Genomic DNA, 24243 nt, shown 5'->3' with positions numbered 1-24243 from the left:
GCAGGCTCTCAACAAAACAAGTCATATGAGCTGCATTTTCTGTTACTCAAATATCCTTTATTTGTTTATTAGCAAGTTGTACACAAAAAATGATGTTGTGTTAAAAAAAAATATATTCATAAATAGACCTGTAGTGTTCATCTGGTATCCTTAGAGCTAATAAAGCACTTGAACGAGTTGAAATGGGGGAAAAACAAGCAGCAGCCATGCAGAATCCTGGGGCTCCGTGTACACAGGACTTTTGGAAAATCCTTCTGAACGATGGAAACTGACTGCTGGAAAACGTAGGTTAAAAAACAACTGTTTAGCTGCGTTTGCATACCGTGTTTATGAGCGTTTGCGTTTCAAAGCGTTATTTAAAGAAAACCTCAGGAGACCTTACAAAATGCCCAGAATGCACTGAAAAACAGTAAAAAATTTACTATTTCAGACATTTTGATTTTTTTGACATTATTGAGAAATCGAGAGAGCAGAAGCAGAGAGAGCAGTATGTGTTGAGATTAGCGGTCTTTTTTTTTTTTGTGGTGTTTGAATGTGTTCCAGCTCATTGCTGTGCAGAAATTATTGCATTCTTTCATGCAAAACCTCAAAGTATGGTGTACCAGGTTCATTTGAGTACCGGGAAAACGCTTTGCATGCATTTTTCATGATGCAAAAAGGCTCTGGACAGCATCTGGAAATAGAAGAGTTAAAAAAAATTTCCAAACGAAAAACGCTTATAAACGTAGTTAACTGCATTTACAAGCATTTCAAACGCTGATAAAATCTACTCCTGAACGCAAGTTTGCTGCATTCAAAAAAACTACTGTAAACTCAACTGCCTGTAAACAACATAGTGTACATGGACACATAGGAAAACATTAGGGAGTGTTCAGGGGCTGCTGGAAAAAAAAACGCAGAAAAGCTCCTAAACGTGAGTTTATGAGCTACAGTGTACATGGAGCCTAATAGGGGGCAAATGCTGCAGTTATGCAGCATCTAACGGTGGGGGGGGGGGGTTCAAAGTTACAGCAATATCCTAAGCAGTAGCATAAACAAAATTTTGTGCAGTGTCATATGTCTCAATATCCTCTAGTGCCTCTGAAGGGGCACATGATGGGTAGCAGGAATGTGCAGACAGCAAACATTTTACAGCCATAGTAACAAAACACAAAAAAAAAACAAAAAAAAAAAACAACAAAACAGGCAAACCTTAGCAATACTACTGTGCTTCAAAAGTCACTCACCTCAGTACATGCACACATCATATGTGTTTTTGTATAAATATGTACAAGTACTGGTAAAAATAAATTGAAGTGTGAGTGGATGATAGTTGGTTGAATAACATACTAACTCCTGAAATAAGATCTTCAGGCAAATGCACCTTGTTAAACATTTAGATTTATCTGCAAAGAAATAGACATATGAACTTGGCAGTATTCTTTGTGCGCAGGATCTTGCTGGGAGCATGATTGCATGTACACGGTTGTGCATACTACATCCGGACTCATACAGACACACACCTTGCATATGTCTGTATGAACTGAGATACGTACATTCTACACATGCACTGCCAACAACGCATGAGTGATTGATTCAGAGTGGACATGTTAACTGTGAGCAATTAGTGGAGCCTGCTGATTATACACTATTGTTTACATGTCAGTCCTGAAACAGTCATTCATGTGGCAGAGCATGAGCAGAAAGGCCTCCAGTCATTCTTAATAAAAAGCCAAGTTAATTTTTCTCATGCACTGATTATTAACCACTTGCCCTCCTGAGGATTTACCCTCCTTCCTGACCAGGCCATTTTTTGCGTTACGGTGTTGCATTACTTTAACTGACAATTGCGCGTTCATGCAATGCTGCACCCAAATGAAATTTACGTCCTTATTTTCCCACTTTCTTTTGGTGGTATTTGATTGCCTGCGCATTTTTAATTTTTTGCGCTATAGAAAAAAGAAAAAAAGAATGACAATTTTGAGAATAAAACAATGATTTTGACTTTTTGCTATTAAACATGTTCAGTAAAAAAATTTTAAAAATCAAATTTCATCATAAATTTAGGCCAAAATGTATTCTGCTACATGTCTTTGCTAAAAAAAAATATCCCAATACGTGTAAATTAATTGGTTTACGTGAAAGTCATAGCGTTTACAAATGGAGGTATATATACTGGAATTTTTTCTTCCTTCCTTTTACTAGTAATGACGGCGACCAGCGACTTATAGCCGGACTGCAGCGGGCATTCTGACACTGGGGGGGGAACTGACGTGGTGATCAGTGCTAAAGAAAGAAGGAAAAAAAAAAAAAGCACTGACACTAATACTGGCACTGGGCAGGAAGGGTTTAACATGAGGGGAGGTCAAAGGGTTAACTGAGTGCTGGGAGTGTTTTACTAGGGAAGGTGTGTTGGTGCTTCACTGTAAACACGATGCACTGGATGGCTGTGCTGTGCACAGCCATCCAGAGCAGTGTGACTGAGCCCACATGGAGGAAAACTGTTAGTAACAAAGCAGTCCTCCTCCCAGTCCACACATTATATATACATACATACATATACACACATACATACACATAGAAACATATATACACAGACACACACACACATTTTGCGCACCCCTGACGCCCTGTAGCAGTATATCTGCTATAGGACATTCGGAATGTGATTAAAGTAAAACTAAAAAGGCAGAACTTTTTTTTTTCTTCTTTTTTTTAATTTTGGATAGAGTGGAGAGGGATTAGAACACCTGTCAGGTTTTATTGCTGTCTGTGCCCCCATTAAGGAGATTCACCTCTCCATTTGTCCTGTTTACCATTATTATTGAATGTGAAAGTAAAAGAAAAACCTAAATTTTGGATTGTCTCTTGAAAAGTAAAACAGGAATAATCTTGCAATGGAGACACTAGTTTTGGTGACCCGGGTGTTCCCAAGGAATTCCCTTAATTTGCAGGGATTTCTTCTCACATCCTGTTGGTCTATGGGACAGGAAGTCAAGGGAAATCTCCGAAATGAGACACAGATAGCGAAAAAAAAAATCTGGCAGAGGTTATAACACCCCCCCCCCCCCTCTTTGCTCTATCCAAAATCCAGGAGCATTTATGTTCTGCTATGCTGTATGCACATAAATGTCATCACAAATGTTTACATTTCAAACAGTGTAAAATACGGTCCAAACAACCCCCAGTGCAGTAAATGTGGTCATCCTTAATGGAACTGCATACATCTTCTTTGGTGGGACCCCAAATAGAAGAGATACTGGGCAGGAGTGATAGAAAATCTTAACCTTTTTGGTATTCTTTAGTGTTGGAGCCACTCACCTGTATTTTAGGTTACTATGATACTTTCCTCATTGATGGCCATCAATCCCTGGCAGTTACTAGAGTCCATATACATTATAAATCTGAATACAGCAAATTGTTCTTCCAGGTTGCATAAACCCTTATAAGCCTGTTTACACATTTCTGCCACACTACACAACCAGGCAGAGAACCCCGCTGTCTCCCGATGTAAAAATTTACAGCTTCCTGTATCGCCTGCCTGCTCACTAGACAGCACAAATAATGCCAATGCACTTCAGTTTTAAAACACAAGGGGAATCTGGCTGGTAAAATATCAGCACCTGAATTCCCAGGTTGTCCCACAAGCAGCTGCAATAAGAGTGTCTCACTTGGTGAAATTTTATTTACTGCACACTACTGAAAATTCAACTTAAAGAGCGAATGGAGGTGGAAAGAGCAACCAGGAATTCCTGAGCAACATCTCCACTGGTGATTCATATAGATATAGATATATATATTTCTAATAATGCCTCATTGTTCAAGCCACCAAGGCCCATCCATAACTGTAATGCCTATGTATACATTAAACTCTTAAAGCCCTTGTCATTATTTACGAAAACTTCCTAAAAGTGGCCATGTTGCTTCACAGAAATCAGAATAAAATATACCTTGCAAGAATCAGAAATTAGACAATTCTAAGAAAAATAACGTCACACTGCATACGCACACACATTACACACTTATGTGATAAAGTGGGGAAGGGTTAGCACCCCTGTCTAGTGTTATTGCCTGAGTCCCACAGGGAAGATTTGTTCCGCTGTTTGTCTTGTTGGCTATTGTTGCTGAAACAGAAAATTAAGTGAAATCTAAAATTTTACAGTTGTCCTCAGAATCTTAAATAGGAGAGATCGTTGAACAAAGACACTTATTTTGGGGACTAAAGTTAAATGGAGAACTCTCCTCCTTTCTAGAGATTTAGCCTCCCTTCCTCTCATCTCCAAAATAGGAAGTTAATAAACATCCCCCCCAAACAGACAACAAAAACTAAACTGGACTTTTAATCCTTCCCTACTCTATCCAAAGCCATTTTGTCACAATAAAAACATTTCACGGGAAGTTTAAGAACAATAGAGGGACAAAGAGCAGTTGTGCTAGTGTCTGTTCTAAACCATGCAAGAAAAATGAATATGAACAAGACACACTCCGTCCCTCTGCAAAATCCAACCTGTGTGCACCTTTTGCCTGCGAACTGGAAAATCAAAGCATTTATTTTGTAATTCAGCCACTTAATAATCAGTACTAAACATTTTCTCTGTACATTGCCTTCTTGCTAGAAAAAAAACAAGAGTCATACTAATTTTAGCATCTAATTACAATGCTTCATTGCTTTTCTTTCCCCCTCTAATTGTGCCACAACAATACAAAACAATAAAAGTGGCAATTAACAATTTAAATTGCAGACACAAAACACAAATCAGAGTAGATATTACAAAGCCATATGCACTAAGTATTTTGTCCCTATGGAAACAATTAAGGCCCATTCACACTTGTGTGTTGTGGCAAAGCACATGCTCTAGGTGTATTGTTGTGGTATTCATTGTGAATGCTCTGCAGGCTTCAATGCAACCCTTTAATAAATGCCTATTTATTTTTTTTTTACTTATTTTTTATTTATTTTATCAGTGTGGATTTTGTTCACTTTTTTGCAAAAGGTGAACTATGCCTTTGAGAAACCATAAACTTAGAATACTGGAATATGTATGAAGAAGAACAATTATGTTGAACAATTGAGAAGAACAAAAACACAGCATTTCTTTAGTGCACAGGCACAAGGCAGACACACGTCCAGAACCTGCATGATTTCAGAGGAAGCAAAGACTGTGATCCTTCAGTACCTGTTGAGGGCCAGAAGTTGCAGGCAATGTTTGACACGACGAATCATCAAGCAGAGCACATTTTTCACTGCTGTCTACTAAGCCTTTTAGTTCTATATACATCTAGCCACCTGAATGGATGCTTGATGGGCATCAACATTGCACACTGAGTAGCCATTTTACATCCCAATAAAAAAGTACAAGAAACCAGAAAAACATTTTAGCACCACTGTTATTAGATGACAGGCAAATATTAGCAAGCCTTCTGCTTTTAAATGTCACCCCCTCCCTGCACTTGCACACCCACACACAATGCACATGACGTGTAAACAAGCATGATTACTTATGAAAAAATACAAATAAGATTACAGATTCAATCTACTTGGGGACAGTCCACTGAAACTGGTATTTCCAGACTGAGAAGTCCCAACCAGAAGTGAACGTTGGTCCTCAAGTGTCAGATGGTCTAGCCCGTCTATGCCTTTCACACTGCAACTAATTTAAAGGCTAAGCTCGCATTGTGGAGCATATTACACCATATGTAAGGTGTAACATGCTCCAGCAGCCACTCCCCAGGGACCTCAGGTGGAGGTCCCTCTACCCAAACCCGCTGTTCATTTTCGAAAAAAACAGTGCAGCTGTGGGGGGCTCCCCCCACACAGCCGTGTCATTCATTCACAGCAATCCGTGAATGAATGAACTAGAAGTCCTGTTTGCCACTGTGGCAGACAGCTTGTACTTCTTAATGAACCGTAAGGGTGCTCATTAGCAATCTCGTAATTCACAAGCCCTGCAGCTTTCAAACAGACAGCCCCTACAGAGTTACAGATTGAAAGCTGTAGGGTCTGCAGGAGCTTGACATTGCACCCATGATCCACAGGTCACAGGTGCAATGCTCTACAGCACAGGTGTCAAACTGGCGGCCCTCCAGCTGTTGCCAAACTACAAGTCCCATGAGGCATTGCAAGATTCACAGTTACAAGCATGACTCCCAAAGGCAGAGGCAGGATAGGACTTGCAGTTTCGCAACAACTGGAGGGCCGCCAGTTTGACACCTCTGCTCTACAGGCTCCTTCAGGAAGAAGAATTACCACACATTTTTTCTAAAAACAAAAAAAAGTACATTTATTATTTTTTCCCCAAAAGGTGAACTTATCTTTTAATTAAAAAAAAATCCCAATCCAACAGCTGCATTTTCTGTAGTTTTAAACAGAGGAATAACTAACAGTAACTTTTTTTGTTCCAGAAATTTAAAGCTGAACTCCAGGGTAAGCAAATATTGTCTAAATACAGAAGATTTGTGCACTCTGTCTTGTATCTTGGTGTGTTTAGTGTATTTCTTCCAGATCTGTGCAGTCCTCTGTGCAGGAGCCTCCTGTAATAGAGACCAGTGACTTATTCTCTCTGTCCTTGTGCAGGGTGACTGGTCCTGTATCTGCCACCTCCTGCGGTTTCCTATAGTGGGTGGGGCCTGCTGGGTCCCTCCCATAGATATCTCTGCTCTCTGCACAGGCTATGTCCAACACAATGATGATGTTGCTGCTACTTCTACAAGGTAATATCTGGGTTTGTAAAGGCATTTGGCGGACACAAAAAGGAGTTATAACCTTGGTGGCTATAGAGGAATATCCACCTATCAGCCATAATATTATTACCACTGACAGGTAAAGGGAATACTATTGATTATCTCATTACAATGGCATCTGATAGACTTTATATATATTAGACATCAAGTGAACATTTTGTCCTTGAATTTGGTAAATTGAAAGCATAGAAAATGGGCAAGCATAAAGATTTGAGCGAATTTGACAAGGGCCAAATTGTCATGGCTAGACGACTAGATCAGAGAAACTCCAAAACTGCAGTTCTTGTAGGATGTTCCCGGTCTGCAGCGGTCAGGACCTACCAAGAGTGATCCAAGCAAGGAAAACAGACAAACCAGCATCAGGATAAAGCCCGGTCAAGGTTCACTGATGAATATGGGAAGCAAAGGCTGGCCATGTATTCTGATCCTATATAAGAGATACCGTAGCTCAAATTGCTGAAAAAGTTAATGCTGGTTCCCAAAGAAAGGTTTCAAACCACACAGTGCATCACTGCTTGTTACATATGGTGCTGTATAGCCGCAGATCAGTCAGAGTGTCCATGCTGACCCGTGTCCACAGCCAAAAGCATCTACAACAAGCACGTGAGTATCAGAACTGAACCATGGAGCAATGAAAGTAGGAGGCCTGATCTGATGAATTGCGTTTTCTTTTGCATCATGTGGATGGCCAGGTGCGTGTGTTGCTCATCTGGCACCAGCATGCACTATGGGAAAAAGGCAAACTGGAGGAGGCAGTGCTCTGGGCAATCTTCTGCTGGCAAACCTTGCGTCCTGCCATTTGTGGAGCTAACTTTGAAATCCATGCCTCGATGGGTCTGGACTGTTTTGGCATCAAAAAGGGGACCTACTTAGTATTAGGTGGGTGATCATAATGTTATGGCTGATGGGTGTATTTAATAAGAGTTTTTGTGCCCAGAATTCAACTTTAATGGCAGTGATTTCCCCACCAATCTCCAAAAGTCAAAAGGAGCCAGAAAACTTACTGACACAGCCAAAGCCCAAATATTTTTTGGATAGATTGCTCTGTAGTCAGTTTCAGAAACATGCATGCAAAGTACAACAAAGTCTATGGTTTGTACTGCCTGCAGCAGCTGAACGAATGCCATCTTCTAAAAACCCAGACTAAAAACTGACATTTGAAATTCTTATAAAGTTTTCCTTCCCCACTTCTATACTAATGCATATCACTGTTACCTTCCTACCCCCTTTTAAGCACTGTATATACAATAAACAGAAAACAGCTCAACTAAACAAACCTGGCAATCATTTCAAGTTAATTCTATGCTCAGAATGACATGCTTCTGCGTCACTGCTAGTATATTTTAGCAAGGTGCACATGTGGTTCTCTCCTTTAAAGTAAACCTATAACAACAGAAAAACAGGGGCTTACATTGCTGACCTCCTGAAATTGCTGGATAACTTGTTGTGTCTTTTCTCAATACATTTTGAGTCAAAGAACAAGCATGCAGACCTGGAAAATCAGACACTGTGTAGAGATGTGTACATTGTGTAGTTTTGTACAAATCTGAATGCAGCAATATAGAAGCCTATGGGTCCATTCACACAGCTGTGATTGGCAGCAACAAAGGTGTGTCCAGGCCCCTAATTTCTGCAAAGTTTCTGCTTCCGCACATTTGTGCTAATGTTTACATGCATACACATACAAAAACCCCATTGCTGCTCAAGGCCGACATGTAAATATCAAAATTGTGATATTTACCACCACCAATTACACTCTAATGCTGTTTACATGAACGAGGCATTAATGCGGCAGCAGCACATGCACAGATTGACCTTGGCCAATTGTGAATGACTGAAGGCCAGAGTTAACATGGGCATGCGATATTGCCAAGTGACTTATTTACAGTGCACTTATGTGAAATGACACAAATATTATGTTGTTACATGTGTACAGGGTAAGCACAACCTTTCACACAGGATCTTGCTGCCAGCAAGATCTTGCATAAATTTCCATATGCCCATCGGAATAAGCCTTCAATCTGTATGCTTGTTCAGGTCAGTAACTCAAAATATCTCCACTTTTGTTGAGGATAAAAAAAACAAAAAAACACAACCCCCTCTGGGTGATTGATGAACATCATTGCAAAGTTTGTTGCACGTTCTACCTATTTCTGTTCTGAAGAAAAAGCAGTTTGTTTGCTTATGTCGATGAGCAGAGTGAATCTGAATGGGAATGACTCAATTTTTAGTCAGCTGGCGCACTTGCAGTGTTCCAATGAGGAAAGTGCAGAGTCTGAATCTCTTTAGAAGTAATAATGGTTTGGCAGTATCACACCAAAAATTAATTTTTTGTAGCAGAAGATGCCTAAAATCTGACTTGTGTCTTAGTACAGACTTCTGGGAAAATCAATGAGCCAATCACATAAGCAGGAAATAACATTTGTGAGGGCATTCCATTCATCAACAGTGTACATAATGCCTCCAGGTTGCCATACTGCATTGAATTTTACAGAAAGTTATAGAGCTGTATATTAAAAAGGAAAGGCAATTTTTATAACATTCAAATACAATATGACTTAAGTAGCAATTGTAGATGCCATTATTTAAGTTCTCACGGAAGTGGAGTTACCCTTTACCCTAATAAGCAGGAACAACAGCCAGGGAATGAGTATTTTTAGAGAAGAGGTCATCAGCAGCTGCCTACATGGCTTCCTCAGTAAGGCCACATGCACACGGGTGGAAAAATATTCTGGATTTCATATTGTAGAAACCTAAAAGCACTGGTGAGGATTTATTAAACAAAAATAAGGTAAGCTGTGCTCACTTTAAATACACAATCAAGAGCTAGGATTAAGTGTGTTTAAGGTGTGTGCTACAACACAACATTATTTAAAACTTATAGTGTGATTACAGCTTTAAAAAGGAACCTGTGAGAAAAGAGGGCAGTGCAGTGGCTTATGGTTAGCACTTCCGCCTGGCAGTACTAGGGTTGTTGGTTTGAATCCCAACCACAGCACCACCTGCCTGGAGTTTGCATGTTCTCCCTGTGTCTGCGTGGGTTTCCTAGGGGTACTTTGGTTTCCTCATACTGGTAGGTTAATTGGCTCCTGCCTAAATTGGCCCTAGTATGTGTAGTATGTATAAGTTAGGGACTTTAGATTGTACACCCCTTGAGGGTTAGGGACTGATGTGAATGTACAACATAGATATATATGTAAAGCGCTGTGTAAATTGACGGCTCTATATAAGTATCATAAATAAATACAGACACTGTAAAAGCTGAACTGATTTTGAAGATACAAGCTGTAGGGCTGTAATCCCTACCCATGCTTCACTATTTGGCAAGTCAGTGAAATGAATGCATATAGGGTGTCCCAACACTGTACTGGGTGAATACTTGCTCCAATCAGCGGCTCGCTAGTTGTGAAATGTGGGGATGAAAAGCCCTGCAGAATGCACTTTAAAAGCAAGTCAAGATTGGCAGCTCTCCTATTTCTATTCTGATAGAATCCTTTTAAAGGAAATATGCTAAAAAGCAACCATTCTGTGTGAGAAGCCTCAGATGTAAGCTGCATTCTTGTTCTGGGATAGTAATGTAAAGCAGTATAGGTTCGGATTCACTATCCTGGAGCCGCATGCAGCACAGGAGAAAGGATGGCAGATTATATTTGAATCTTCTGACACGGGTACTAACCTCCATGCCAGATTCCTTTTAAAACGGTTTTAACATGTATAGTTTTAAATAAAACGAAACACAAGCTGAACAACAATAAACTTACTCATCCCCATCTGGACACATTCCTGTGGTTTCATCATATTTTGTACAATAAACATCTGGGCTGTAGTTAAATGTCCCATCGCGTCTTCGAATGGGTCTGCGACGCCGTTGATTTAAGAAATGCCAGTGAAAACAGGTAAAGGGTCTGTGCTGAGTACATTTGTGTTGTAAAAACAGCGGGCACTGCTCGGTCCGAAATTCCTTCAGATACCTGTGACAAGGAAAAAATCAAAGTGATTACTGCTAAAGAATTTGTTGTTTCAAAATTCTTCAATTTAAAGTAAGCTATAATAATGCTCTACATAACTGTCACTAGTACACAAATAGGAATTAGGCAGACCATAGATTATGCAAAGAAAATCAATCAAAAGACAATAGATCCCAGGGAGCTATCGTGTTCTCCCAGCAGGAAGCTGCCCCTGCCGAGAAAACATAATGATTACTGCTAGCGGCTATAGCCACAGGCAGTAATAGCATGCTAAAAATGCAACAGGCTGGTTGTACTGCAGTTGATCGATGAATCAACTTGGGTACAAATCAGCCTACCCAATGATGGATCTAGTCTCGGCCGGTTCCTGCTGAACCGCCCAAGATTTGATCCATCTATGGCAGGCATTAGGCAAAGTACAGAAATTCGTAATGACCAAACTTTTTTTTATGAAATGTACATCCTTATCTGCCTTTGCACTGCCTTACCATGCTTTGTGGCGCACTACATTAAAAAAAAAAAGTCAATTTCTGTGTGTTGGACAGTATTTTAACACAGCACACCACATTGCACGGTAAGTAGTTATAGTTTGGTTGTGATGCACTACCACACATGTGCGTTGGGGTGTTTATTTGATTGAAAGGCAAAGCAGTGCACCAACAGAAACAAGCTGAAGGAATACGTATGATTTTGAGCACAGTCCTACACTGTACAGATGTAAAGTGTCATCAAAAATTGTGCAAGTCTGTTTTTCAAGCATAGGAGCTTATTCAAAAAACACTTTAACCACTTGCCTACCAGGCACTTATACCCCCTTCCTGACCAGGCCAATTTTCAGCTTTCAGCGCTGTTGCACTTTGAATGACAATTGCGCGGTCATGCAACATTATACCCATATGAAATTTTTATAATTTTTTTCTCACAAATAGAGCTTTCTTTTGGTGGTATTTACTTGCTGCTGGGTGTTTTACTTTTTGCACTATAAACAAAAAAAGAGCAAAACATTTGGAAAAAAAAAAAAGTTTCTTTGTTTCTATTATAAAATTTTGCAAACAGGTAATTTTTCTCCTTCACTGATGTGCGTTGATGAGGCTACACTGATAGGCAGCACTGATGATGGGTACTGATAGTCAACACTGATAGGTGGCACTGCTGGGCACTGACTGGCGCAACTGCTGGGAGACATTGGTAGGCACTGATGGGCACAGGTGGGTGGCACTGATGGGAACAGGTGGGCGGAACTGGTGGGTGGCACTGCTAGGCACCGACCATCAGGGCACTGATGATCGGTGCCGATCCCTGCTCTGACAACTGCCAATTCTCTGCAATACTTTCCTCACGCTCTGACAGTGTGAGGAAAGTGCAGCCGAAAACCGGCAATTGCATTTCCCGGTGATCAGCGTGTCATTGGACACGGCTGATCACGTGTTAAAAGGCCTCTGTGATTGGCCTTTTACCACATCACGTAATCAGCTGTGTCCGTAGGACACAGCGATCAGGGTGATGGCCGGGGGTGCGCAGGAGAGCGCGTTCGGAAGGACGTCATATGGCGGCCTCCCAGAACTGGCCGGCCGCAGTGCAGCCATCATTCGGCTACCTGCACTCGGCAACTAGTTAATCCAAGCAGACACAAAGAAGAGTGCACATAGGCACCTATCGTTTTAGAGTGAATTAAAGCTCCAGCTGTTTTCCAGATGAAGGTGGTTAGGTCTCCTATATATGTTTTATGGCTCCTGTCTCTGAGATAAAGGGTTGTCATTATTATGAATGTTCACTAAAGTGCTGTAATCTTTTATGCTCACACACACTGGCTTACCTCAAATGCCCTCAGTAATAAGTACACGTGTTAACCTTTCATTCTTACAGCTAAGCAAAGAAAAAAAAAAGATGCTGCTAATAGACTGATAAAGAGAAGCAACAAAAGCTGCATTGAATTTATAATCTGCAGTCACATAAAAACCACATAACAATATAATTAACACCCAAGCATCAAGTGAGCTCTATTTGCAGCAATGAATAACACAAAGTCTATTATTATTAGATTTCGAGGCATGACATTTATCTAAAACAATGCAGCCTCAAGAGCAGTTAGTGGAAATTATTGATGAGCAAACTGATTTGATTCCTAATATTTGCCCAGTCAATTATCCTTTACAAACTGTGTGACGTTTAGATGATATAGTAGTCTGCAAGAACATTTGCAGGCGAATTTCAAAGTCAGACCTACCTGTGCATCGATTTATTGTTCTCTAGTAAACAATGTAACATTTGTAATGTGGCTGGAAACTACAATACTAAGGCTAGGTGCACACCTATGTAGGTTGCGTTTGAGCCGATTCTGCATTGCGTTTCGTTTTTTCTTCATTTTTCGGGTTGCTCGGCAGACACAATACGCACCAAAAACACACTACATGCTTTTCTGCAGCATTTCCATTGAAGTCTATAGAACCAAAAATTCAACTTTTTGCGTTAAAAAAAGTCCCTGACCCTTTCCAAAAAATGCACCAGGTAAAAACACAGAGATGAGAACATGTCCCATAAGAAATCATGTTAAATGGACAGTACTGCGTTTCTGCAAAATGCTGCAGAAAACACTTAGGTATGAACCTGGGGTAAAGCAGACAAAGATTTAAAGTGATTGGAATTGTTCTTTTTTTTCTTTTCTCTCATTACCATGTCATACTTACCTGCTTTATGCAATGGTTTTGCACAGGGCAGCCTGATCCTACTCTTCTGGAATCTCCCACCAGTGTACTCCACTTCTCTTCAGTGTCTGCCCCCATAGCAAGATCTTGCTATGGGGGCAGACATGCTGTTGGCTCACTCCTAAGCTGGCTTTGTATGTCCATATCCACACATAGTGCAGCTTGGCCCCAACTCCTGCTTTCCAGTTTTAACTGACAGCAGTGGACACTAATTGCTCCCGCTCCTCCTCTGAACCTATGTGGAGACACCAAACAGCGCTGCTGCTCTCAGAGCACAGAGCCAGATCAAGCTCGGGTAGGTATTTAGGGGTGGACATGATAGGTTTTCCACCTTACAGGGTTGGGTCCAGCCTGCCATGCACGTCACTTACCTAGGCGACTGATGTGTGCTGTGCTCCTTGTGCCTCCGGGTACATGCATGTCATATCCCAGGAGGCATAGTCTTCCATTCACTAAATAGAAGAGGAGGGGCAGGCCTGGTGGCACATCATTAGGAGGTTGCCAGTTGAACCTGAAGAGCCAGCAGCCTCCCAATGTCATCACAAAGAACATGGCGGAGCAGGACCCAATCGGTGGCAAAAGAGAAGACGATTCTGTAGGACAACACTTGATCCGCTGGGTGGACAAGTATTTAAACTTTGCAGAACCCAGTAAACTGGGTCCCAATCTGTACAGCTAGTGAACTATTGAGGTTGCTGGCCACAAATGCAGGGAAGAGTCCTGTGACCAATATTACACAAAAGCCTCCTGCATGTCAGTGTTCCTGAACTCTAGTTCTAACATAACCCTAAAGGCTCATCCACACAGGCATCAAAAATACCACATACAGCATATAGTTTTGTACACAACAGTATAGAAGGTTATGGGTGATTCACACAGATCATGGGGGATTTCTGTACTTGTGTATAAAACACGGATGACACAAGGATTGGGAGAAGGGGGGTCCAAGGGCAGCTCCAAAGTTTTATAACGTTTTGGATTTTTACGTGTGTTGCATTAAGGTAGTCTGTTCAAATGAATGAGCTGGGAGGGCCTCAGATGTCCAAAAAGTGGACTGGCAACATGTTTGGCAATAAAGTGTACCACAACCTTTCATAAGGCTTGCTTACCCTAGCAGCAAGGACTGCCAGTCCTCTGAAAAGCAACCCAAGCTTGGATCCCTCTCAGAGGCGTTTGACAGATGGTGAAGACGCGATATGTTGCCTCTTCATTAACTGTTTTAACCTCCAAAATTACCGCAGCACAACCGCATGCAGTTGTAAGGCGGTTGGAGTGCAGCATTCAACTGCACTTGAATAGACTGCATTTGGCAAGTGGTAGTGCCTCCCGAATGCAACAAGGAGTATAATTCTTGCAGCAACCACAAAGCAACTGTACTTGTGTACCCCTGGCCACTGCTTTTGCAGCTTAAGAGGGTGCAGTTGAGGAGGCAGTAAAAACATGGCTCTGCTCAACTGCAAGTGTAGACCCCCAGCCGTAAGTGCAAATGAGCACTTAGTGTATTGCCTTGCCTTGTGGGGCACTGCAACATGCGCATTTGCGCTACATTGAGTTAGTGCATCGTTGTGCCTTTCAAACCAAATGACAACCAGAAGGTCCGCTTTTTTGCAAGCCGCCCCCAGGGCTTTAAAAGAACATTTATAAACAGATCACCTGGGAAACAATTAACGACTTACCTCATCCCCAGCCTCCAACACTTCTAAAAAGGAACTAATACATCACCCTGCCATCTTGCAGAGGCCAGAAGCTCAATATCCCATAGGAATACATTTCGGCTCACTGCAAGAATGTAATCTCACAGGATTTTTAGGTACTCAGCTATCCCAAGAGGCAGCGGTGAGGCACGGTGAAAGGCCGGGGCCGAAGTATTTTTTTTTACCCAAGTGATCGGTTTGCTTACAAATAGCTTTTTAGGGTCATTTATGTTGGGGAAGCAGGGGCTTGCACAAAAAGCAGACTCTCTGTTTGCCATGACCATTTTGCTTTAAAAAGGAACTTCACCAATCTTCCACCTGCAAAGGGGTAAAGAACAACTAAAGTCACTATATTTACCTCCTCTTGGTCCTAAGTCCACAAGGAGTCCCTTGCCAGTATCTTCTCCCTAGCTCCTGCCAGATACAGGTGTTTGGGCATCATTGACTGGTGCAGGATGCAGTAACTCCTACGTCAGTCATTTCGGCATACAGGGACCATGCGCAGCTCAGTTTGTATGCCACATAAGACTGCAGTTAGGAAGGTAGATGTACTTTTATGGCAGAAGAGACATTGCACGGCTTTTCTGCAATAAATAGCCTGCCTGCTCGCAAGTTTTATTAAAGTGTCTTCAGTTCTACTTTAATTTTACTTTTAAGCCCCCCCTTACCTTTTTCAAGTAACATACTCACATGCCCAGCAAATCCTGCTGTGATCCGCTACAGCATTCTGAGCCCCATGCCATCTTCTTTCCTTATTGGGGGTCATCGGGGTCTGGCTGTTCTTTCTGGGTTTTTGCAGCTTCCCCCCTGATTACACGCCGTCGAGTCTTTCCGAATCCAGCTGCTGTATGGAGGCCGACGTCTCCTGGTATATCTGATGTGGATATCACAGGAGGCTGCTGGAGCACGGCCGACGTTATCCTCGCCTAGGCAAGAATGGAGGCAGGGGCGGGGAGGAACGAAAAAAATAAAATAAAATAAAAAGGAAAGAAGAAAAATGTTGGATTTAGGCCTTGTTCACATGGCCAACTACTTGTGTGTCCTGCGCAGGTTAAAATTTTGTTGACACGGGGTCTTCAATCCGGGTGCAAGTGCACAGCCACGGACACACCCAGGGTGAGTTTGGGGACATGCACAAATTTCCTACTGAGACACAGCAACTTTATCTGTGCAGCCACGTGCCCCAAAAAACAGCCCTGCAAAGGACACGCAAGTAAATGAGGCCTTACAAGCTTGCTGACTGAGGAAGAGGGGTGCATACAGCAGAGCAGTTTTTTGCTGTTAGAGGTCCTACAAAGAGCTGTACAGTGAGCGTATCTGCCGGTACAGACGAGTGATGCTGGTAACCACACATCTGAGTGTTTATATGCATACAGGGATGGATGTACACCTGTGTCTGAGCTGAAGTCACTCCATCCCTGTACACATATAAACAGATGTGCAGTTACTGGCATCACTGATCTGTAAAGGCAGCTCTCATTGTTTATCGTGTACTGCCCTCTATGCCCATGTGAATGAGCCCTAAATGTATGTTAGAACCTGTTCACATCTGTGAACTGTTCTGTTAAAATTCAACACAGTGTATGTTTTACATGTGTTTTCCTCTCTGGTCACCTGGGAAAACTGGGAATGTGACTCAAAAAATGCAGTAAAAAAGTATGTTGTGTTTTTAGTGCACAATCACTGACTATGATGGAAGGTGCAATTTTCACAAAAAACGCACTAAAGATGCAGCTAGCAGGATTCTAAAAGTGTAGAACACTATGCAATGTTCACACTGATGCGCGGTTGTACACCTACATCTTTTTCCTAAAACTAAAAAAAATGTTATACTTACCTGCACTGTGCAATGGTTTTGCACAGAGCGGCCTTGAACCTCTTCTTCAGGGATCCCCTACTTGTGCTCTCCACTCCTACTCTTCTCTGAATGCCAATATAGGCTCCCGAGCCTGGCTGTGTGCGTCCACAGGCTCACATCGCAACTTGGCCCCGCCTCGCAGGATTTGACTGACAGCAGCAGGAGCCATTGGCTCCTGCTGCTATAAATCTGCTCTGTGAATACAGGAAGAGAGAGCAGTGCTGCTGCAGACAGGACAGCACTGGATAGAGAATGGATTCAGGTAACTGTTTAAGGCGAAGCTGGAGGGGAAGGGGAAAGAGGCTGCTATTGAAAGGATTTATTACATTAATGAAGAGAATGCATTAAAGGCAAAAAAAAAATTTGAAAAGCACTGCATCTATGGAGTTCCATTTCAAAAATGCACCAACACACCTTCCATTGAAAGTCTATGTGATCAGACCTTGCTGCGCTTCTTGAGTGACCTGACAATTTTTTTTCAACTGACCAGGGATCAAAACGCATGGGAAACACATGCAAAACGCATCTAAAACATATATACTTTTAAGGGTAGCACAATGGCTAAGTGGTTAGCACTTCCACCTAGCAGCACTAAGGTCATCAGTTTGAATCCCAACCACAACACAACCTGCCTGGAGTTTGCATGTTCTCCCTGGGCCTGCATGGGTTTCCTCCAGGTACTCCGGTTTCCTCCCACACTCCAAAAACATGCTGGTAGGTTGATTGGCTCCTTTCTAAATTGTCCGAAGTATGTATGTATGAATGTGAGTGAGGGACCATAAATTTTAAGCTCCTTGAGGGCAGGGACTGATGTGAATATACTATGTGTATATATGGTCGGCACTATATAAGTACCTAAAACAAGTAAATACAGTATATGCACTGTATTACGGGATGCATTTACACCTGAGCGTTTTGTAGCTTGATGCTACAAAACGCTCAGACAAAAAAAAAAAAAAAAATCAACTATTCTCTATGGGCCCATAGCTCAAAAGAGTTCTGGAGCTTCTTTTGTAGCTCAAATTGGGGCTGATTGCAGCATTTTGGGGCATTTTGAGTCTCACAGAATTGTACTGGTACGCGCAAAGATGTGTCTATGTGCGTTTTTAAGATATGTCCACAAAGCAACAAGTGATGTCACAGATGACACTGTTCTCTATAGGCGAATACAGAAATGCCTGAAGCACAAAAGGCGCAAAAAGAATGACGCTTGGGTATGAACGCAGCCTAAATTTTAATGAAATGTGCTAAAAATGTGATATGCATTTTTTAAAGACGCATACTGCGTTTTTAAGCGTGCCAGTGTGAGTGAGCCTTCAAAACGCTGCCGAAAGAGGTGAACTATAAGGTCCCTTTCACACGGGGCTAACTCCATTTTCATCAGCAGGGGATCCGTTTGCTGATCAGAGCAGAGCGGATGCATGACAGGTCCGTGTCCGCTCAGTTTCTGCAGAGTGGACAGGAACAGAACCCACTCTGCTCTATGGGCGGCCAGGTGTAAACAGTCTCCACTGTCCATTCACACCAGATTACCTCCAATCCAATCCACCCAGACCAAAGAGGACAGATCCCCTTCCACATTTTTTGTTAAATCAGATCGGAGGTAGGCAGGTGTAAACGGACACAAGTACAATTTCCTGTGAAATACATAAACAAGCAGCTACTTGTGTCCTTTATCTGGTGTGCTGTCCTTACTTGAAGATTTGATGGAATAAACAGTTTAAAACAGCTCTAGAGTGGTGTGCAGCCATTCTACAATGACCAGTGTTGCGGTGGAGAGCCGTGGTGGGCACCCACACGAGGGCTGTATAAGTCTGACAGTGTTCCGCCTGAGTAGTGATTCTTTCTACATTGGGCAAACAGACGATCCAATCAGGTCCACCTAAAAAACGATGGGCACTTTGGGGTTTATTTACTAAAGCCAGAGAGTGCAAAATCAGCTCACTTCTGCACAGCTTCCAGGTTTTATTACCAAAGCTTAAAGTGACACTAAAGCGTCAGTTTTTCTTTCTTTCTTTTTAAATAACAAAGGTGTCTATATTTACCTGCTCTGGGCAGTGGTTTTTAGCACAGAGCAGCCAGATCCTCTTCTTTTCGGATCCCCGCCTGCACTCCTGGCTCCTCCCCCTCAAGCAGTGCCCTGGAGGCACCGCTGTGTGCTCATCCCTGAGCCGCTGCTCTATGTGTCCATAAAACACACAGAGCCGCAGCTCAGCCACTGTGCAGAGAAATACACAGCAGCATGTCCTTGTTGACAGCACACAGGTCTCTCCCCTGTCACTTCTACAAGGCGACTGCCGGCGGGGAATCTCCGGCCAAGACCTGGTGATTGACATCCCTTGCCACCAATGGCGGCACAGGTAGGGTGGTATGCGCCCCCTCCAGCCAGAAATGCAAAGAGTGTATATCTATGTGATTTTGCACAGCCCAGCTGCCCTTTAGCAGTACTTCTACTATTAGGTATCAGGAAAGCAGTTAAATGAACAAGCCGAGGTGAGAAGCAGGAATTAGCCAGATTTTGCCCTCGCCATCTTTAGTAAATAAACCCCTATGTGTGAACGAGGCCTTACATAGGATGTAGGCTCCACTCACACTTGGCTTTTCCGGAACACATGGCAAAGTGTGCGTTTGGAGACGTGCAGCAAATGTGCAACCCCAAGCATGGTTAGCAGACGCACGTTTTGACACGCTATAAACGCATGCTGAAAAAATGCGCTACTCCATGCCTGAAAAGATTTCAGAGCTTCTTTGCGCTAGCAGGAACGCACCTTTCTCCTATGTGAAGAGATGAATGCGGCCCTACAGCGAGGTGAATGCGGCCCTACAGCGAGGTGCTGTCGAAGCCGCTGAGTGTGTGCGTTTTGGCGCACAGATGTGAACAGATGAGGGACTTACTGTACAAGCCTGTGGCGGGTCAGGTGACCCCATAGGGGTAATGTAGAGCTGTATGTGGGGAGGGGGGTCACTGTGATAAGTGAGGAGTTTCCACACATAGAGAAGTCCAGCTCCCGCCATAGGTGACAGGGAGCCCTCAGGGACAGATGTGGGCAGCGGGCTGGAATGTGAGATGACTGGAGACAGCGGACAGATGGGAAGAACTCTCCGTACTTCGGGGTGAGATGGCGGGAAGGAGCGGAGAAGACATGAGGGGACCGGCGGCCTTTTATTTCCACGGTGAAGGAGGAGAGGCGGCTGTGTGTCCAGGAATGAGCCGCCGCCGCTGCTCACAGCGCTATTCTACAACACGTCTTGCGCCAACCTGAGGCGCCGTTGCGCTGTGTGAAGGGGAGAGCTACGCCACGACACTGACGTAACGACTCCACACACAGACAACGAGCCGGAGCGGGAGGAGCGGCGGGGAGCCGCCTGCACACGGAGGGAGAACGGGCACCAGACAAGCCATGGCGCCATTCACTCGGCAAGCTATTAGTGTCTTGTGCTGCTGCAAAAATATATATATAAATTAAAAAAAAAAAAAAAGATATGCAACACCTGCTCATGTTAAGCCGACCCGCCTACCCCGTGCCGCACACTTACGTGTAGTGAGTCGGTTTCTCGGTCTGCGGGGACCCGCTCAGCGCCGTTTTCGAAACCGACGGCATTTTCAGTCAAAACAAACATCTACGCATGCGCGGGCATCCTGGAGCCAGAGCTTACCACTCCCCCCCGCCCTGACTGAGGGGCCCGCCCCCACAAGACACACCCCCTCCGTCTGACAGAACCGTCTCGGCCGCGCCCCCTCTCTTTCTCAAAGCGCCACCCCTCTCCCTCTTTCCCTGACAGCTGGTAGTCAGCCGCGCCTTCTGATAGCTCCGCCTCTCCAAAAAGCCCCCTATGACAGCCTAGTCTGAGACACACCCTCGTATGGAATGCTCCGCCCTCAGATGTCTGTGTTGGCTAGGAATTTGGAGATATGACGGGCTCCTCAGATCCGTACGCTTGGCAGGCGCCGATCAGCAGGGACCTCTATATATCGCCCTGTCCGATATAGATCATTCAGCACTGACGAGAGCGGGCTGTAGAGCGGAGTCACGTGTGCTTTTCACGTTTGTTTTTTTTCTTTCAACAATTAATTTATGAGTCGCTTTATGCCGTCCCCGTTCATTAATAAGGTGGGCGAGTTATGTAGGCTCCACCCTCTGGCAGCAAGCCCCGCCCTGTACCGTCTACATGTCACGCCTCCATCTCCCTCCGTAAAACAGCTTTTCATCCCTTACTGTATAGCCCGATTGTGACTGCAGCTAGTGAGCACACGGCCGACACTTCCCGGAATTCAGGACTGCGGCCATAGAAGACATTCTGACAGTCCTTTGTTATGTGGCACGTCCCCTTCTTGTTATGGGTCACGCCCATTTTACTACTAAACGCCACGCCCCCTTCAGTATTAAAGGAGACCCGTAGACAATGTAGCGAATCGTTTAGGGCCAGTTTACGCCACGAAAACGCACTCTGAAAACATTTCGTATACGTTTTTGCTTACAGTTCACACACCATCTAGGTTGCAAATGCAGTGTGCGTTTGATCCATTTCTGCAGTGCTTTTTGCTGTGCGTTTTGCGTTTTTGACACTTTTTTATGCTTTTTTGCATTTTTTTTCCTTGTTGCTAAGCAGATTAAAACAGAACAAAATCACTACATGCTTTTCTGCAGTTTTTCCATTGAAGTCTACAGAACCAAAAAATGCATCTTTTTGCTTTCAAAAAGGTCCCTGACCCTTTCCAAAAAAAATGCACCAGGTGAAAACACAGAGATGTGAACATGTCTCATAGGAAATCGTGTTAAATGGACTGTACTACGTTTCTGGAAAACGCTTAGGTGTGAACTTAGGGTAAGGGCCAGTAGGTTATATGGTTGTCAGTGTCATAGTTCACATCAGTGCTTGCAGTTCCAGTTGCAGAAAAAAGTACAACATGCTGCATTTTTCCTGCACAGAACTGTACTGGAACGTGGTAAAACGCTCTGGAATGCACATGTTCCTATTTAAATGAAAGGAAAAGAGACTGGAAAAAATGAACCAGAAAGCATAAAAAATGCACCAGAATACACCAAACACGCAAAAAAGCCTATGAAAGGTACCAGGGCCATCTCATGGGGCCACCTACTGACCCAGGCCCTCGGGCAGTGCCGAGTGCTCGAATGGTCAGTCCGCCCCTGTGTGGAAACCAGGGACGGACTGACAACTCATGGGGCCCCCGGGCAATAAGGGATCATGGGGCCCCTGTTTCCTCGCCCACACTCAAACCGTACCCAAAAAAGCTTATGAAAGGTACCAGGGGCATCTTATGGGGCCCCTTACTGACCCCGGGCCCTCGGGCAGTGCCCGAGTTTCCGAATAGTCAGTCTGCCCCTGGTGGAAACACATCTGGAACATATCTGGACTGCGTTTCTATGATGTGAACCAGCCTTTAATGAAAATGCCCAGTTCCTGGCTGTCCTGATCCTCTGCAATCCATACGTCACATCCAAGGTCCTGAAAACATTCTTACTTTAGTCTTGGATCACACCTATGGTTTCTGATAGATCTAGTTCACATCTGTATGTTTTGAGCCAGTGCGTTTTTTGGAAAGGGCCAGGAACTTTTTTCCCACATCAGATTGCATTTTGCATGTAATTAACTTAAATGGACCTACACCAAAAACGTAAGTGTTGCGTTTTTGATGCGTTTTGCATTTGTTTTTTTATCAGCAACGTATGACAGTTCTGTTCATGTAGTGTGACTTTGATGTGATTTTACACTCTCTGGCAATCAAGTAGCATCAAAGTCACACTACATGAACAGGACTGTCATACTTTCCTATAAGCCAAAATAAAAACAAAAAGCGAAACGCATCAAAAGCACGTGCTAAAAAATTAAAAACACACCACAACACGTGCAGAAAAAAAATGCATCAACCGCAACCTGCATAGATATGAACATAGCTTAAAAGTGCAATTCCAGCTTCATCCTAAGATTGTATGCTTCTTGAGGGCAGGGACTGATGCAAATGTACAATATACAGTATACAGTGGATACAAAAAGTCTACACACCCCTGTTAAAATGTCAGGTTTCTGTGATGTAAAAAAATGTGACAAAGATAAATCATTTCAGAACTTTTTCCACCTTTAATGTAACCTATAAACTGCACAACTTAGTTGAACAACAAATCGTTTAGATGGAGGGAAGTAAAAATACAAAAACTAAAATAATATGGTTGCATAAGTGTGCACACCCTTAAACTAATACTTTGTTGAAGCACCTTTTGATTTTATTCCAGCACTCAGTCTTTTTGAGTATGAGTCTATCAGCATGGCACATCTTGACTTGGCAATATTTGGTCACTCTTCCTTGTAAAAACACCCCAAATCTGTCAGATTGCGAGGGCATCTCCTGTGCACAGCCCTCTTCAGATCACCCCACAGATTTTCCATCAGATTCAGGTCTGGGCTTTGGCTGGGTGATTCCAAAACTTTAATCTTCTTCTGGTGAAGCCATTCCTTTGTTGATTTGGATGTATGATTTGGGTCGTTGTCATACTGAAAGATGAAGTTCCTCTTCATGTTCAGCTTTCTAGCAGAAGCCTGAAGGTTTTGTGCCAATATTGACTGATATTTGCAACTGTTCATAATTCCCTCTACCCTGATTAAGACCCTAATTCTAGCTGAAGAAAAACAGCCCCAAAGCATGATGCTGCCACCACCATGCTTCACTGTGGGTATGGTGTTATTTTGGTGATGTGAAGTGTTGTTTTTTTGCCAAACATATCTTTTGGAATTATGGCCAAAAAGTTCAACCTTGGTTTCATCAGACCATAACACATTTTCCCACATGCTTTTGGGAGACTTCAGTTGTGTTTTTGCAAAATTTAGCCAGGCTTGGATGTTTCTCTTTGTAATGAAAGGCTTCCATCTTGCCACTCTACCCCATAGCCCAGACATATGAAGAAGACGGGAGATTGTTGTCACATGTACCACACAGCCAGTACTTGCCAGATATTCCTGCAGCTCCTTTAATGTTGCTGTTGGTCTCTTGGCAGCCTCCCAGACCAATTTGCTTCTTGTCTTTTCATCAATTTTGGAGGGACGTCCAGTTCTTGGTAATGCAACTGTTGCACCATATTTACTCCACTTGATGATGACTGTCTTCACTGTGTTCCATTGTATATCTAATTCCTTGGAAATTATTTTGTACCCTTCTCCTGACTGATATCTTTTAACAATGAGATCCCTCAGATGCTTTGGAAGCTCTCTGCGGACCATGGCTTTTGCTGTAGGATGCGACTAAGAAAATGCCAGGAAAGACCTACTAGAACAGCTGAACT

General features: G+C 43.2%; 1 protein-coding gene across 1 annotated transcript in view; it reads right to left on the bottom strand.

Moving 5' to 3' along the window:
• The window catches only part of UNKL (unk like zinc finger), a 107809-nt gene extending 87256 nt beyond the window's left edge, over positions 1–20553 (bottom strand). Inside the window, exons 1-2 of the mRNA XM_089682082.1 lie at positions 20483–20553; positions 10482–10691 (exon numbers count right to left, since the gene is read on the bottom strand). Coding sequence (XP_089538208.1) covers positions 10482–10691; positions 20483–20547 — 275 coding nt within the window. The 5' untranslated portion in view covers positions 20548–20553. The remainder of the gene's footprint in view (positions 1–10481; positions 10692–20482) is intronic.
• Positions 20554–24243: the final 3690 nt, after the last annotated feature.

This window comes from Staurois parvus, unplaced genomic scaffold (assembly GCF_062004578.1).
Source record: "Staurois parvus isolate SC_StPar_1 unplaced genomic scaffold, SC_StPar_1.0 ptg000018l, whole genome shotgun sequence".
Taxonomy (NCBI): domain Eukaryota; kingdom Metazoa; phylum Chordata; class Amphibia; order Anura; family Ranidae; genus Staurois; species Staurois parvus.
The sequence above is the reverse complement of the archived record's forward strand: the minus strand, read 5'-3'. Positions and strand labels throughout refer to the sequence as shown.